Below are 18,925 nucleotides of genomic sequence, written 5' to 3'. Positions count from 1 at the left end.
GTGATCGGAAGCCAAATGGCAGCATAGAGGCCCTGTTCACATCTAATATTGCTAGCGATTACCACTAGTGTTTTGCGGGAGTGATTTTTCCGCGACTAACGCAGAAAAATCACTGGACACTGTAGCGTTTTGGGAGAGATCGCGATTAGCGGTTCTATACATGCTAATCGCGATTGTTCAGGAATCGCCGGCAAAACGCTGCATGTAACGCGTTTGTGGTTAACGCTAACCGCAAAACATGGCTAGCGGTTTTTAAAGAAACGTTAGTGGTTTGCGGTGAGCGGGATTCGTGACATTCCCGCTCAAGTGTAAATGGACCCTTACGGCCCTTTTACACTTTATCAGTTGCTCTCAGTTAAAATGGAAAGAAAACAGATTTTCAAAGTAATGCCCATGTTTTCCTATGGCACCTTTCACACTTAACACGTTTTAACTGAAATCTTCTTCCCAATGCACTGCTATGGAAAAACGCGTACTAACGCATACCAACTGATTAAGTGTAAATGGGGCCTAAGTGTTCTGCAGTGAAGCTGCGTCTGGTAGCAGGAAAAACATTACAGACGGTATCGCTATTAGTTACTCTGCATGGCGGGAGAAGGCAGGGAGGATTTTTTTGTGAGCGAACAGGGAGGATTTTTTGGGGAGAGAGTAGATGAGGGCCCCCAAAGCCTTAGGGTCTCCCTGCATTGCCGGGCGTCGCAGGGGTGATTGTTACGCCCACGCTCCTAGAAGAGCAATCAGTCTTCACGCTATGATGTATTTTATTATATAGTCAAAAAGATAACAAGGCAGTTACTGGATTCCAGTGGTCTTCTTGCAGTCTGTTCATATGACATCTGATACAGAAACCCCTAGCTTTGTAATGCAGATGCAATGTATATATGAATCTATAGCAGAGACTTTTTATTTTGTATCATGAGTTTACACAGAGAAATATTTTCAGAAGCAGCCCCAGGACTGTATGTATATAAAAACTTTTGTCCCTGAAACATCTATGAATGGGGGTGGGAGAGTCACACCTGCCACATCTGTGTCTGACACAAAGACAGCTAAGCTTCACGCCCTGCTGACCACAGCCTCCAAGTCCATCTGCTGTTACATTTGCTGCTGTCAGAGTGACTGCTAATGCATCTGCCTGTTATGCATCAGGAATTACAAAGAGGACACTGCTAAGTTGTCTTTATGTTTAAAGCTCATGCAAGATATACAGTATGTGTCTTCTGTATATTGTGTGACTAAGTGGCATCTGTTGGTGCGATGCTGGGGCTGTGTACTTACCAGTGACTTTAGTTGAGGCTGGACCAGAATTTATGCTAACTACCGTACTTGCTGCTAATAGTCTCGGTCTATGCTGTCACAGGGTAAGGAGCCTCACAGTTTCCAAGAAGCTTCCGGCCAACCTGTTGTCTGTGAATTATAGCATGTACTGCAACATTCCTGGGCTCAGCACCGAGATGTTGTCAGCTAAACATCTATACCAACTCGCCTTTTTCACGGACACTATAACTAGGACCCGGATAACAACAAAACATTCTTATCTTAGCTATAAGAGGGGAGAAATGTTTTCAATAAAGCAAAAGCAGATTGTGCCAATGTATTTTTGATCTCATTTCAACTGAATGCTGAAGATTCTTATTTCAGCCAAACACCAACTCATCTGTACCAACTGTCATGCTAGTGACAACATGATCGTTAACCTTGATCAAGCTGAGAAGTAGTAATGGCAGAGGCATTCAGAGGGAGGTCAGTAATGGCAGCCAACGCACTTCTCTCAGTGCACTCTTCCTTTATCGACTTGTTCTGAAGCCTTTCTAATGAGTTTCTGACTGGGAACATGCTGGTGTAAAGTGCTGGCAGTTTCCCGTTATGTAGGAAGTACATATAGTTCTGTGTAATTGCGATGGCAGCATTTATTGCTGCGGTTATCATCTCTGTCGCTGAGACATCAGATAGGAATCTAGTCTATTATGGTGGTTATTTAACAAAGAACTCGATAAGGAGTCACAGGATTCTGCACTGTATAAGAATAACATTTCAAATGTATACATTATTTTTTTTCGTCTTTTAAAAGGTATTAGGCAACATTTTATACACTCTGTTCAGACAGCTGGCTGATTCACCCATTTGCATGATAACAGCAAGGACAAAAGGTTTTCTATAAACACAAATGGGTGCTTGAGATATACAGCTCATCTGTCTTAAAGTGGACCTAATCTCGCACAAGACACAAGGAAACCATAACAGAAATGCACCCTGTATGTATTTAAAGAGTTTAGCCTGTGTAATCCCTCCTCATTTGTGTCTAATCACTAGTTGTAATTTGATCTCCCCTCTGTGTCACATGACTGCCTATGGCAGATAAGGAGATACGCCCATATGAAAGTACAGGCTGTAAACAATATGTCTGCTTCCATGAATCAGGAAGTAAAAACGCTGCAGATTTATTTTAGGATTTGTATTTTTGTTTAAAGGTTATTATGCTGTTGTGTATCTCTTAGAGCAGAGAGATGTTCTGAGTTCAGGTCCACTTTAACAAGACAGAATTGTATTGATAAGTCTGTGTAAAATCTGATGGTCATCATAAGCAAAACCAATGGAATTGGCAAGAGGAGAAAAGGATATTTTAAACAAAACTCCAGCTAAAGGTGTCCATTTGGATTGAGGAGAAAGATGATTAAAGTGTGAGCCCACACATTCTACTACTGAGCTAAAAGCCTTCAATATACACAACATGAGAAAACTGACAGATCCATTACCTTGGTTTTTCCAAGCTGCCATTCCATGTTAGTTGTGTCATACAGATGAAGCAGAGTCTCACATTTGCCTTTAAAATCATCAGGAAGGGTCAGATTTCTCATTAACACCTTATACCTAGTAAATGAGAAAACATCAGACTGCAGGCCTTGGGGGTTCAGAATCATAATCAGCATTCAGACTATAATACATACTAAAAGAAAAAGTCAACATATGGGTGGCATGTATTCATTTTCCAAAGAAAGAAAAACAACAACAACAACAACAACAACAAATAATGGCTGTTGTCTCTGTATCCTCATCAGCCTACACTATACACATCAGACATTTTAGAATGTATTCAATTACTTATCATATACACACTGTGGACATGCCGTACACACACAGGCAAACACAAACACACTGTTCTCATACAGTACACACACATGGGCACACACAAACATACACTGTTCACATGCAGTACACACATGGGCACACATATACATACACTGTTCACATACTGTGCACACAGATACATACACTGTTCACATACTGTACACACACATGGACACAAAGATAAATACAATAATATACAATACAATACAATAACATTTCTATAGCGCTTTTCTCCCATAGGACTCAAAGCGCTTAGGCTCTCTCAGATTCAGTAATTAGTAGGATGAAGTATTCACACAACAAAAGTTATATTTCTGCAAATGCCAGACTGAACAGGTGGGTTTTCAGTCTGGATTTAAACACGTCCAGAGATGGGGCTGTCCTGATCTGTTGAGGTAAGGAGTTCCAAAACGTAGGGGCAGCATGACAGAAGGCTCTGGGACCAAAAGTTTCTAAGTGGACTCTGGGTATGACTAGATTATTAGAACCTGTGGATCTGAGAATGCGGGGATTGCTTCGCAGCTGTAACATATCTTTCATGTATCCAGGGCCTAGATTATTCAGGGATTTAAATGTCAGTAGGCCGATCTTGAATAGGACCCTCCATTCTATAGGTAGCCAGTGAAGGGAATGCAGGACTGGCGTTATGTGGCAGTGACGGGGTTGGTTGGTTAGCAGTCTGGCAGCAGTATTCTGTATCAGCTGTAGCCGGTACAAGGCCTTTTTTGGAAGGCCAGTGTAGAGAGCATTGCAGTAGTCCAGTCGGGATGTGATGAAGGCGTGGACTAAGGTTGGCAGATCTTCTGGGGGTATGAGGTGCTTGATTTTTGCAATGTTCTTCAGGTGAAAATAGGATGATTTCACCACAGCAGAGATTTGAGTTCTGAAGTTTAAATCCCCATCAATTAGAACTCCCAGGCTACGCACATGATCAGAGCTGCGTAGATCCGTGCCTCCTATTCCCAGTGGTGAAGACTGCAAGTTAAGTTGTTTTGTTATCATGCTCTGCCCTCCAATCAGAAGGACTTCAGTTTTGTCTGAATTTAGTTTCAGCCAGTTGTCATTCATCCATTGCTGTAGTTCACGTAAGCAGGCGTTTATAGTTAGAGTTGGGTCTGTCACACCAGGCTTGAAGGAAAGATATAGTTGGGTGTCGTCTGCATAGCAGTGGTATGTCAGGCCATGTTTTTGGATTAGTTTTCCCAACGGTAGCATGTAAATCGTGAAAAGCAGGGGAGAGAGGATTGAGCCCTGGGGCACCCCATACTTAAGTGTTACAGGGGTGGACAGGAAGGGCCCCATAGACACTTTGTGGGTTCTGCCACTCAAGAAGGATTGGAACCACTGAAGTACTATGCCATCAATGCCGCAGTATTCCTGTAGCCTGTTTATCAAGATGTCATGGTCAACTGTGTCAAAGGCTGCAGAAAGGTCTAGCAGTATGAGGATCGAGCACTCTCCTCTGTCTCTTGCCATGAGCAGGTGGTTGCATATTTGGATGAGGGCAGTTTCAGTGCTGTGGTGTTTCCTGAAGCCAGACTGGAATGGGTCATAACTGTTATTTTGTAGGATTCTGGCTTCTAGCTGGAGGTATACAGCTTTTTCAATTAGCTTTCCCAGAAAGGGGAGGTTAGAGACAGGTCTGTAGCTGGTCATTGCATCTGGGTCCAGGGAGGGTTTTTTGAGGAGAGGCCTGATGATTGCTTCCTTCAGTAAAGCAGGAAATATCCCTGATTGTAAGGAACAGTTAACAATTTTGAGGAATACCGGTACGAACAGGTCGGGGCAGTTCAACATGAACTGTGTTGGGCCAGGATCCAGGTCACAGGTAGTTAGGCGGACGTGAAGGAGGATGCTTGATGTGACTTCTTCATCAATTTCTTTGAAGTTTGACCAAGGTGTTACGTTGTCTCTGCTAATGGTCTTTGGCGCTATATTAGGCTCAGATGCTGTAAGTTGGATGGCGGACCTTATAGCGGAGACTTTGTCTGTGAAGAAATGGGCAAATTGGTCACAGAGGTCCTTTGAAGACTCGATATTAAGTTTTTGACATGCTGGGTTGCAGAGTTTTTCCACTGTGCGGAACAGTTGGGCTGGTTTGTTAACTGCATTTGCAATCTCTTGTGATAGAAAGGATGATTTTTTTCCCGTGATTACCTTTTGGTAGCTCTTCAAGTGGAAGATTAAGGCATGTTTGTCTTCTGGGGACTGAGATTTGCGCCACAGCCTCTCAAGTTTTCGGCCTTGTCTTTTCAGCTCTTTTATAGCGTTATCAAACCACTGTTCACACACTGTACACACACATGGGCACACACAAACATACATTGTTCACATACAGTACACACACACACACACACACACACACGGGCACACACGGGCAAACACAAACACACTGTTCTCATACAGTACACACACATGGGCACACACAAACATACACTGTTCACATGCAGTACACACATGGGCACACATATACATACACTGTTCACATACTGTGCACACAGATACATACACTGTTCACATACTGTACACACACATGGACACAAAGATAAATACACTGTTCACACACTGTACACACACATGGGCACACACAAACATACACTGTTCACATACAGTACACACACACACACACACACACACACACACACACACACACACACACACACACACACACACACACACACACACAGGCACACACGGGCACACACAAACATACACTGTTCACATACAGTACACACACATGGGCACACACAGAGATACACTGTTCACATACAGTACACACACATGATGGGCACACAGATACATACACTGTTCACATACAGTACACACACATGGACACACAGATGTGAGAGGAGGCGCCTGGAGGATGGCAGCCTCGGCAGCTTGCTCTGTCTTTTTATGTTTGTTTTATGTATTTTTTTTTCAACATTGCCTTGTGCAACCCAACCCGGATAACCTTCACCAGTGAACAACTACTGAGCATTCGGAACTTCGACAAATGTAATCTACCCCTGGATATTTCATCTACTCTTGATCTTCTGGGGATCCTAACCAGTGGAGCTACTGTGCTGAACCAGGCGGTGAGGATTAGAAGAAGAGGCAAGCGCTCTGGGATCCAGACTCGCTTTTGACGCAGAGGACTGTGCTCTCCACTACCTGGAATCATACTCTCAAATGTCAGGTCCATATATAACAAACTGGACGAGCTTCAACTACTGATCAGAACAAAGAAGGACTTTCATCTCTCTGCTGCCCTTTGCTTCACAGAGACTAGGCTATCTGAGCTTATTCCAGACAACGCTCTGCAGATTAATGGATTTACACTCTACAGATCTGACCGGGACCCACTTACTTCTAGGAAAACCAAAGGTGGAGGACTCTGTTTCTATATTAATGATAGGTGGTGCACGGATGTTACAGTTATTAAGAGGACATGCTCGGCTGGGCTGGAAACTCTCTTCATAAACTGCAGACCCTACTACTCACCCCGTGAGTTTTCTTCATTTATTTTGGTTGCTGTGTACATCCCTCCACAAACATGTATGCAGCCTGCGCTCCAAGATCTCGCAGATCAAATCACTGAGGTGGAAAGGGAGTACCCAGATTCTTTTTTTTATCATACTAGGGGATTTCACAGTGCTAATCTTTCCAAAGAACTCCCCAAATACAGGCAACACGTCACAAGCGCAACTAGAGAAGGTAAGACACTTGATCACTGTTACACTACGACTAAGGACTCATATCACTCTGTCAGCAGGGCAGCTTTGGGGAACTCTGATCATGCTGTTATACAGCTTATCCCAACATACATCCAAAGACTAAAAACTGCCAAACCTGTAGTGACCACAGTTAAGAAATGGACGAGTGAAGCTGTAGAAAAACTGCAGAGCTGCTTTGATTTAACAAACTGGAATATATTTAAAGAATCCACCAGTGACCTAAATGAATACACTGACGCTGTGACATCATATATTACCTTTTGTGAAGAGTCCTGCATCCCCACAAAAAAAGTGCACCAGGTACAATAACGATAAACCCTGGTTTACATCACATCTTAGGAAGCTGCGCCTCGATAAAGAAAGGGCATATCGTACAGGCGATAAAGTCCTCTACAAAGCTGCGAAATACAAACTGCAGAGAGCCATTACTGACGCAAAAAAAGATTATTCTAAAAAATTTGAGAAACAATGTTCAAACGCTGACTCATTCACAATATGGAAATCTCTGCATGAAATTACCAGCTACAGGAAGAAATCTCCCCCCTCACTACACAAACTGCAGCTTGCAAATTAACTGAATACATTTTATTGCAGGTTTGACACTAGCAACAAAAGCCAAACACACCAAGTCAATTCGCATAATTTCCATCTCTGCAGCAGGCAAACTGAACACTCCTCCTGCCAGCCAACGTCTCCACCCCCTGTGGTTCCTCAGCAACTACACAACACACGAGGCCAGACACAATCTATTGACCTGTCCCCAGATGCGCATGCTCTAACAATATGCCAATCCGATGTAAGCAGACTCTTCAAAAGACAAAACACTAGGAAAGCATTGGGGCCAGACTCTATCTCTGCGAAATGCCTGAAACTCTGTGCCGATCAATTAGCTCCTGTATTCACAGACATATTCAAAGCATCTCTTGAACTCTCAATTGTTCCGGCCTGTTTTAAATGCTCAACTATTGTACCAATCCCAAAAAATTCAAAACCTACATGTTTAAATGATTACAGGCCTGTTGCCCTGACATCATTGGTCATGAAAACATTCGAAAAACTGTTAATGGCTTATCTGAAATCTATCACAGATCCCCTGCTGGACTCTCTGCAATTTGCCTACAGGCCTAATAGATCCGCAGATGATGCCGTGAACATGTGTATGCATTATGTACTACAGCATCTAGACACCCCAGGAACCTACACCAGGATTTTATTTATAGATTACAGCTCTGCATTTAATACCATAATGCCATCTCTGCTACACAGCAAGCTCTCCCAGCTACACATACCTGAATCCATCTGCAAATGGATAACCGATTTCCTAACCGATAGGAGACAGCGTGTTAGACTTGGTAAACACACATCAAGCTCTCTGACCGTCAGTACTGGTGCACCCCAGGGCTGTGTGCTTTCCCCACTGCTCTACTCACTGTACACCAATGACTGCATCTCTACAGATCCATCTGTTAAGGTTCTGAAGTTTGCAGATGACACAACAGTAGTTGGTCTCATACAAAACGGGGATGAATCTGCATACAGGCATGTGGTGGGACAGCTTTCCTCCTGGTGCAGCAGCAACAACTTGGAACTAAACGCTCTCAAAACCATGGAGATGATAATAGACTTTAGGAGATCTCCCCCCCAGCACCTCCCCTTAACCATAAATGGATCCACAATAACCCAGGTAGAGTCATTCAAGTTTCTTGGGTCCACGATCTCACACAACCTAAAATGGGATAACAATACGGTCGCTATTGTCAAGAAAGCGCAACAGAGGATGTACCATCTACGGCAGCTGAAAAAGTTTGGCCTACCTCAAAATTTAATGGTGCAGTTCTAGACTGCAATTATTGAATCCACCATAACATCATCTATGACTGTATGGTTCAGCTCCTGCTCAGCATTAGAAAAGGGGAGGCTTTTTTTTCGCAAACTTGACTCTATCATACTTAAGTTTATTTGGGCAGGAAAACAATCTAGGATTTCTCTAGGAATTCTCCAACTTCCCAAAAATAGAGGTGGCTTGGCGCTACCTAACTTTCAAAAATACTTCTGGGCTTCAGTCCTTGTCACAACGTGCTGGTGGTTTTCGCAGGACCATCACAACCCGGCGGTTAATGTAGAGGCGGCTATATTAGGCTCTTACGAGCAACTCACAAATTTCCCCTATAGAGGACCTAAATCTAACTCAAACGCCACAGTGGCTATGGCAACGGCGTGGAAAGCATGGAGGGCAGCCAGAGCGCCTCTGCAAACAGAACACACAATGTCACCCTACACTCCGTTGTGGGGCAATCCTCAACTGCCACACTTTCTTACCATTCCTGACCCGATTATTTGGGCACAGTATGGTATCAAAAACCTTTCACATATATACGGTAATCATAGCATATTGCCCTTCAACGAACTTAAGAGACAGTATAATCTCCCCAATAAACATTTGTTCCGATATCTACAACTAAGACACGCCTATAACACTCAATTCAATAACCCAAACCTAACACTAGAAATAGATGTTCTAGAGAAGCTACTACTGACTAAAGATCTGACAAAAACGCTATCAACAATCTACACTAAACTCCTGACCGTGAATAATAGTAAACTAGACTTCTCATTACAAAAGTGGACTGTAGATGTTCCTGAACTGGACAGAGATGACTGGGACATGATACTAGAGGAATATCCAAGTACAGTAGTTTCAGCCAGAGATCATCTACAGCAAATCAAATTTCTACACAGAATCTACTTCACCCCAGAGCGTATGCATAAAATAAGCAGAGATAACTCCGATAGGTGCTGGAGGTGTCACACACAATGCGGTAGCTTTATACACATCTTCTGGACGTGCCCGCACATTGTACCGTTTTGGTGTGCTGTGCTGAACACGGTCAATACCATTCTTCAAACCACCCTCATTCTAGACCCTGCCCTGATGCTTTTAGGTCATTTCGGAGAAACATCTCTAAGTAAACACAAACAATTGTTCGTCCGGGTGTTATGCTTCCAAGCCAGGAAACAAATACTCTTAAACTGGAAACAGCCCTCTGTTCCTACATTGGGTGGCTGGGCCAAATCAGTAAACAAACTCTTACCCCTGTATAAAACTACTTACTTAAACAGGAAGTGCCCTAAAAAATACCATAAAGTATGGGGTATCTGGGAAGACAAAATCCTGGACTCTACAAGTACCAACTTCATCCCAATCTTGGATTGATTCCTTGGTTGACCCTTAAAGACAAGGGATGGCACCATGGGACTGGGGGTGGGGGGCGGGGGACGGACCATTCTCTCTTCTCTTTTCTCTTCTCCTTTTTTTTTTTCCTTCTTTCTTCTCTTCTCTTTCTCCTTCTATCTATACATGTCCTTTGGAGAGGCATAACCACGCAAAATATCTAACGGCCTATACCTGAAGACTATGTTATCTGTGTGACAAGGAACTATATCTCGTTAAAAATGAAATCAACGGCGACACAGCAGATCACACACATGACTTTGATTGTACTCAGTGGGTCAGATCCTATAGGGATACCTGGCTGTCAATTACAAAAAATTATATGGATAAGCAATAAGTATACATATAATAAGATGGGTTAGGGGCTACGCTGTATAACACGAGTGGGGGTAAGAGTGGAAAAGTGGGGCGGTCAGGTGGGTTGGGCCAGGTTAATATGGATGGGTTATGGGTTAAGGAAGGGTATGCTTGGTTGAATGTAAGAGTTTCTGAATGTGTATACATACTCGGTTGCAAGAACAACAGGTTATTACACCTCCCTTTCATTTAAGATATAGGGGATACAGGATATGGTAAGACATGGTTAATTCTGGAATGGGGAGGGTTGCGTAAGGGAAGGGGGGAGTTTATGGTTTTTGAAGCACGCATAGACATAAATATAGTGAAATAAAGTTTCAACTATGTATGGCTCAAACAATGATGAAAGCATTTTTCAGCGCTGGTTTGGGCGTCCAAGCGACTAGACCATAAGCTGATAAACTTCCCATATCAAAAATGCATCTGAGTTTGAAAAAAAAAAAAAATAAAAAAAAAAAAAATGAAATTGGGTATATTACAATGTTCACAGTTGTCATAATGCTATCGATTACTGTAACGGAACAATTAATGTGCCTTTCCACAACGTTTGTGGTGTACTCTGTGTATGTCAAAATGAAAAGCTTTAATAAAGTTTAACTGTTAAAAAAGAAAAGAAAAGGGGAGGCTGCAGCACATCATCCGAACAGCGGAAAGGATAATTGGCTGTAGCTTACCTTCCCTGCAGGATCTGTACGCTAGCAGGTGCAGAAAAAGAGCAACCAAAATTGCCTCTGACCCCTCTCACCCAGCTCACTCCATCTTCCAGCGCATGCCTTCAGGAGTAAGATTCCGGTCATTCGCTACCAAAACCTCCAGACACAGGAACAGCTTTTTTCCTCAAGCGGTAGCCATACTTAATGCTGAACCACGTTAGAGCTGCTAGGACTTGATAGTAATCAGCACAGAACTGTAAATGAACAATTCTCACACTGCTTACTGCCACTATACTTATAATGTCCTTGACTTGTAATATACACACTGTCTGCCCTTGTATTGTTTTTGTTTGTGTTTGTTAAAGAGACTCCGTAACAAAAATTGCATCCTGTTTTTTATCATCCTACAAGTTCCAAAAGCTATTCTAATGTGTTCTGGCTTACTGCAGCACTTTCTGCTATCACAGTCTCTGTAATAAATCAATGTATCTTTCCCCTGTCAGACTTGTCAGCCTGTGTCTGGAAGGCTGCCAAGTTCTTCAGTGTTGTGGTTCTGCTGTGAACTCCCCCTTCCAGGCCCCTCTATGCACACTGCCTGTGTATTATTTAGATTAGGGGAGCTTCTCACTTCTCTCTTATCTTTTACAAGCTGCGTCCTCTGAGCTGGCTGGGCTTTCACAATTCTGAGGAGTTACAGACAAGGGCAAAGCTGTTTGCAGGAAGAAAAGAGCAGCCTGAAACTTCAGTGCACGAGAACAGGGGGAAAGAAACACACAAATGATCTCTTGAGATTCAAAAGGAAGGGTGTTTACAGCCTGCTTGTGTATGGATGTATTTTCTATGTGTGGACATACTGTACATCAACCTACTTCCTGTTTTGGTGGCCATTTTGTTTGTTTATAAACAAACTTTTTAAAACTGTTTTTAATCACTTTTAATGCAGCGGGGAGCGGCGAAATTGTGACAGAGGGTAATAGGAGATGTCCCCTAACGCACTGGTATGTTTACTTTTGTGCGATTTTAACAATACAGATTCTCTTTAAGCAAACTGCCAAGACAAATTCCTTGTAGGTGCAAACTTACTTGGCGAAATAAAATTAATTCTGATTCTGGTTCTGATACACTGTTCACATACTGTACACACACATAGGCACACACATATATACACTGTTCACATACTGTACACACACAGGCACACACATATAGTAAATACATACACTGTTCACATATTGTACACACACATAATGTACACATGCTGTACACACAATGTACATATGTACATGCATAAGCATACACTTGCACAGACTCACAGACAGTTTCTACATACCAGAGATGTGCTTCTAATTGCAATATCAGCAGTCAGTATTCAGAAATTTGTAAACCCCTTAAGTGTGCATTACGGTCTTCTGAAAATGACTAGACAATCAGCCTATGCTTTCTGAGTTAAAGGCTGATACACTTATCAGTGATTATTCCGCTGACCTCAGTGCTACAGCAATCCACACATGTTCCTCACTGACTAGTGTGCTGTAAGGGTTTGCTGTACAATGCTAAAGGTGACCATACACTCATCAATTTTCATGTTCCATTCCCAGCAGATTCAATCACTCTAATTGAAGCTGGAAAAAACTAGTCCTTATGTCCAATGGATCTAAAGCTTTTTAAATTTTGGCCAAAAGTTAAAACTATTAATTGTACAGGACGCAAAATCTTTGTTGATTGGGGATGGAGCAGGAGTGGCCGTAGATCAATGGTCCACAGCATTGCACCTCATTGAGCAGTGGAATGTTGAGCTACAAAGGATTTTCAATACATTTCCTGCTAATCTACTGAACATCACTGATTTGACTGTGATAGGAATTGATTTCTGATCAGAGAGGAATCAATCACTTTACATTGCGTGGCAATCTATCAGTGTATGGCCACCTGAAGACTGATGTGAGCTGTAAAAAGCCTAGTTACCAATCATCTTTTATCTCATGACTTTCATAATTATTATTGATTTATAATTATCATTATTGATTTATAAAGCGCCAACATATTCCTTGACGCTGATAAATTAGAAAAAGGTTTTCTCTGACTTACCATCACTGTTCACTGCCTACCATATCATGGCTCCTTACACTGAGTTATAACTACTATATCATGGCTCCTTACACTGAGTTATAACTACTATATCATGGCTCCTTACATTGAGTTATAACTACCATATCATGGCTCCTTACATTGAGTTATAACTACCATGCCATGGCTCCTTACATTGAGTTATAACTACCATATCATGACTCCTTACATTGAGTTATAACTACCATACCATGGCTCCTTACATTGAGTTATAACTACCATATCATGGCTCCTTACATTGAGTTATAACTACCATAGCATGACTCCTTACATTGAGTTATAACTACCATACCATGGCTCCTTACATTGAGTTATAACTACCATATCATGGCTCCTTACATTGAGTTATAACTACCATATCATGGCTCCTTACATTGAGTTATAACTACCATATCATGGCTCCTTACATTGAGTTATAACTACCATATCATGGCTCCTTACACTGAGTTATAACTACCATATCATGGCTCCTTACATTGAGTTATAACTACCATCTCATGGCTCCTTACACTGAGTTATAACTACCATATCATGGCTCCTTACATTGAGTTATACAGTGAAGGAAATAATTATCGGACCCCTCACTGATTTTGTAAGTTTGTCCAGTGACAAAGAAATGAAAAGTCTCAGAACAGTATAATTTCAATGGTAGGTTTATTTTAACAGTGGCAGATAGCACATCAAAAGGAAAATCGAAATTTGCATTTCATTGAGTGAAATAAGTTTTTGATCCCCTACCAACCATTAAGAGTTCTGGCTCCCACAGAGTGGTTAGACACTTCTACTCAATTAGTCACCCTCATTAAGGACACCTGTCTGTCATTAAGGACACCTGTCCTGTATAAAAGACACCTGTCCACAGAATCAATCAATCAAGCAGACTCCAAACTCTCCAACATGGGAAAGACCAAAGAGCTGTCCAAGGATGTCAGAGACAAAATTGTAGACCTGCACAAGGCTGGAATGGGCTACAAAACCATTAGCAAGAAGCTGGGAGAGAAGGTGACAACTGTTGGTGCGATTGTTCGAAAATGGAAGAAGCACAAAATGACCATCAATCGACCTCGCTCTGGGGCTCCACGCAAGATCTCACCTCGTGGGGTGTAAATGGTTCTGAGAAAGGTGAAAAAGCATCCTAGAACTACACGGGAGGAGTTAGTGAATGACCTCAAATTAGCAGGGACCACAGTCACCAAGAAAACCATTGGAAACACATTACACGCAATGGATTTAAATCCTGCAGGGCTCGCAAGGTCCCCCTGCTCAAGAAGGCACATGTGCAGGCCCGTCTGAAGTTTGCCAATGAACACCTGAATGATTCTGTGAGTGACTGGGAGAAGGTGCTGTGGTCTGATGAGACCAAAATAGAGCTCTTTGGCATTAACTCAACTCGCTGTGTTTGGAGGAAGAAAAATGCTGCCTATGACCCCCAAAACACCGTCCCCACCGTCAAGCATGGGGGTGGAAACATTTTGCTTTGGGGGTGTTTTTCTGCTAAGGGCACAGGACAACTTAATCGCATTAACGGGAAAATGGACGGAGCCATGTATCGTGAAATCCTGAACGACAACCTCCTTCCCTCTGCCAGGAAACTGAAAATGGGTCGTGGATGGGTGTTCCAGCACGACAATGACCCAAAACATACAGCAAAGGCAACAAAGGAGTGGCTCAAGAAGAAGCACATTAAGGTCATGGAGTGGCCTAGTCAGTCTCCGGACCTTAATCCAATAGAAAACCTATGGAGGGAGCTCAAGCTCAGAGTTGCACAGAGACAGCCTCGAAACCTTAGGGATTTAGAGATGATCTGCAAAGAGGAGTGGACCAACATTCCTCCTGAAATGTGTCAATTACAAGAAACGTTTGGCCTCTGTGCTTGCAAACAAGGGTTGTTCCACTAAGTATTAAGTCTTTTATTGTTAGAGGGTTCAAAAACTTATTTCACTCAATGAAATGCAAATCAGTTGCTATCTTTTATTTAAGGTTATTTTTTTGATTTTACTTTTGATGTGCTATCTGCCACTGTTAAAATAAACCTACCATTGAAATGATACTGTTCTGAGACTTTTCATTTCTTTGTCATTGGACAAACTTATAAAATCAGTGAGGGGTCAAATAATTATTTCCTCCACTGTAACTACCATATCATGGCTCCTTACACTGAGTTATAACTACCATATCATGACTCCTTACATTGAGTTATAACTACCATATCATGGCTCCTTACATTGAGTTATAACTACCATATCATGGCTCCTTACACTGAGTTATAACTACCATATCATGGCTCCTTACATTGAGTTATAACTACCATATCATGGCTCCTAACATTGAGTTATAAGTACAGATGACATTCACTTATCATTGGAATTGTCAACTTTAAAACTAACAAGGCTTAAAGTGGGGATGTAATATTTTATATACAGACCTAAAGCAAAAGTCTTGAAAGGGTGTTCTCACGGGAAAGCCAGCCCGGCGGATCCTGACCGTTTCCAGCATGCCTGAGTACCTTAACTGGTTGAGTACCAGTGTCTGATCAAACTGGTCTGGCATCTGCGGAAAGAACCAGACAGCAGCAGGTTATTATTGCAGATCGGCACATTCCTCTTTACTGCCCTTCAAGGAACGGCATGTCATACTGAAGAAAAAAACAAACTAGTTATGATTAGTGATGACAGACACAAAGATAAAGTTTGGATACAAGCTGGCTTCTCTACTGCACAATAACTAACAGCTGACAACCAGTATAAACTTTGAAGACAACTAGAGCCGATCATACAAAGAGATAGGTGCTAGATTATAGAAAGTCAAGACATATACAATACAAACTGCTGGAAGTGAGTTGTGCACGGTGCACATGTGTTATGTAGAGGTAAACCCAAAAGGCAGGATGCAATAAAAACCTGCAATTCATCACAAGATAGAATTACTGCAACCTGATTCCAAATACTAATAGCAATAGTTCTGACAGCTTATCACAGGAAAGGAATGCCACTGATGTCATAATCCTAAATTTGCTGCCATACTGACAAACACCAAAGCTTCTTATTCATCTTAAAAACCAAGCTACATAGAAATAGATGGAGAAACTGTAGACAACCTACCTTTAAAATGTCTCAAGAAGAATGCAGCAGGTACAGTTATATATTACACATCCCCATTAATCGCAGCTCACTGATATAGTGGAAGAAGCCCACCCCCTGGCATTGATTCTGGCACTTCAGTACATTTATAAGAAGAACAAGATGCACAGTGACCTGTTCCAGTGAATATAATGAAGACCAGAGCCAGGCTCTCCATGTGCTTCATCACTATAGTAACACTTCCCATTCTAAGGAAGAGCATTGTATCACGTCATGCTCTCTCAGGGGCCTCTTTGACCCAGGGAAGTCACTGGACATACTGAATGTGTGGTAGACAACCTTCTTATCTTTAACAGTTATCCAAATGTGCAATTCAGTATCAGGAATAAAGCAAGGATACTTGAATAACTTGCATGTAGATACTCTACACACTGAAATACAGTGTAAACTACTGTGGTGGGTTTCTATGCGCAGTATATACATCCAGCTGGAAAATGGCTTTGCATACATGGCTATTTTACTGTTTCTCGTTATAATCAATGCAACGTTCCTCGCCATGTCACAATACCAAGAATGAGATTTTAGTGTCGAAACAGGATATTAGAACCTGTCAAACCTTCAGCGCGTTTGTTTTCTTTTTCATAAGATAGTTTCATGCATTGACTTTTGTTACTTTGCCTGACAGCTGGTATTTCTTGCACATGAGTCATAGAAGAGCATGTTTCTACTGTTCATTCACACTGTGAAGTTTAAAGACCTGCCTTAAAATCACACTGGTGGAAAAATTGTATATCTATGATACATCCATACTAACCGTGAAAGTTTTCTTCTTCCTAAACCAGCCAGCTAAAATTGGGTTAAAATTCAACTATAGCATGGTAGGATTTGTAGCTCTGCCTGGACACTCTGATAAAGCTACATACACACACCCTAGATAAAAGTTGGTATAAAAATTATGTATTGATCTACACATCAACAAAAAAAAGAGATAAAAGTCAGTTGAATTGCCCATAATGACTGTTTGGCTGAGGACCATTCGTTCATCTAGTGTGTGTACACCGGCTGCCCAACATCACTTAAGGATCTAGCATGACGGATCCCCAATGCCCACACAGCCCTTTTTGCATTGTTTTTGTTGTTCCCACAGGAAACCACTCCTTTGTGTCCCGCTCGTCATCGCTGTGCCTCTCTCCATAGCAACAGAACGCATCACTAGCATGATGCATCTGTACAGTATCAGGCCGCGAACTGTCGCCCGAGGGACCATTTTATGATCCCTGGCAGGCGACAGCAATTGCATGTGTGTACGAAGCTTTACTCTCTTCTCACCCTCAGTATTCTGACAAGTCATGATGTCTGCTCTCTATGCAGAGACAATATAGTTGTTTTGTGTGTTCAGGGCTGTCTGGAAACAAGTGTGAGAGAAGCAGAGGGATGCACACAGGAGGCAAAAACATAATTTACATCAAAACAAAATAAAATAAGAATAAAAGAAATACCTATTCCTACACCTATTTATTGTAAGAGCAGAGCACTCTCCATGGTATTTCTTGTCATTGCTGTATACTGTATGTTCTCCAGTGACTGCACTTGTACCAGCTGTACATAGCTAAAATCCCTCGTCCACAATACAGTTAATTAATTAGTGAAAATATCAGACTGAGAAAAAGAAGTATTTAAAAAAAAATTGGAGCCTTAGATTATGTATTTTGATTGGTAATGTGCCAAATTATTAATCAAAAATTGATTGGTCAAGTCAGTAATTTTTATTGACCAAATTATAATTAATTACAAAATTAAAAGTCAATGTTCTTTCACAGCCGGTAATAACATTTCAATATGGATCATACAACAGATTGATTAGCAAATAAGAGGAAAGTACAGTGAACATATTTGTGTCGTTTTGTTTTTTGATAAATTATTTCTATCAAAATCTAATGTTGATGAAATGTAAAATCATTTTGAATTATGTAGTGGATGGAGGGGCCACAGGAATCATTGGTTCTATTTAACTGTTATCTAGTTACAGTTACCTCATCTCATTGCAGACAGTCTGTTTTGTACCTTTGTAAGCAGACCACAGAAGCCCTTTGTCAGTGTGATACTGTTACCACACCAAACTTGCTTCCAGGTTTTCTATTGACTTGTAATTTATCTTTGATTCATTTTCTAAAGGAAATTGACTCTTGTCACAAAATCCAGAACTCATGAAACCCAGCAGTGACTGATTATCACTGGTACTGCTGGGTTCAGAGCTGTATAAGGTCACCTCCCTGAAATCATTGCTGAAGGAACAGACAGAACTATTGAAAACTGAGTACAAGATTATCCTTTTCATGTTTTGTACAACTCTAAACACATGTCTACAAGCATAGTTGTCAGATAATTATGTGCAATGTAGATTGACAAGATTTAGTATATGTTAATACATGCACCATACTGGCTTCTGCTCTAGCATTACGTTGCTGCACCTGCCTGGCAGACCTTTCCTTCTTGCATATTTAGCGGGAGTGGCAACTTAAGATCCTGTTTGTATTACTGGCATCAAAGAGAACACTTGAGAAATTAAAAGCAGATGAATCACAGAATTCATATGTTTGTACAAAGGGACTCTTCATTATAAAAAACATTTGT

General features: G+C 41.5%; 1 protein-coding gene across 1 annotated transcript in view; it reads right to left on the bottom strand.

Annotated features, from left to right (window-relative positions):
- Positions 1-18,925, bottom strand: part of MYO10 (myosin X) — a 300,888-nt gene that overhangs the window by 52,815 nt on the left and 229,148 nt on the right. The window contains exons 20-21 of the mRNA XM_068236720.1: positions 15,637-15,761; positions 2,757-2,871 (exon numbers count right to left, since the gene is read on the bottom strand). Coding sequence (XP_068092821.1) covers positions 2,757-2,871; positions 15,637-15,761 — 240 coding nt within the window. The remainder of the gene's footprint in view (positions 1-2,756; positions 2,872-15,636; positions 15,762-18,925) is intronic.

The sequence above is a fragment of the Hyperolius riggenbachi genome, chromosome 5 (genome assembly GCF_040937935.1).
Source record: "Hyperolius riggenbachi isolate aHypRig1 chromosome 5, aHypRig1.pri, whole genome shotgun sequence".
In the NCBI taxonomy this organism is placed as follows: domain Eukaryota; kingdom Metazoa; phylum Chordata; class Amphibia; order Anura; family Hyperoliidae; genus Hyperolius; species Hyperolius riggenbachi.
This window is presented reverse-complemented; position numbering and strand designations above follow the sequence as displayed.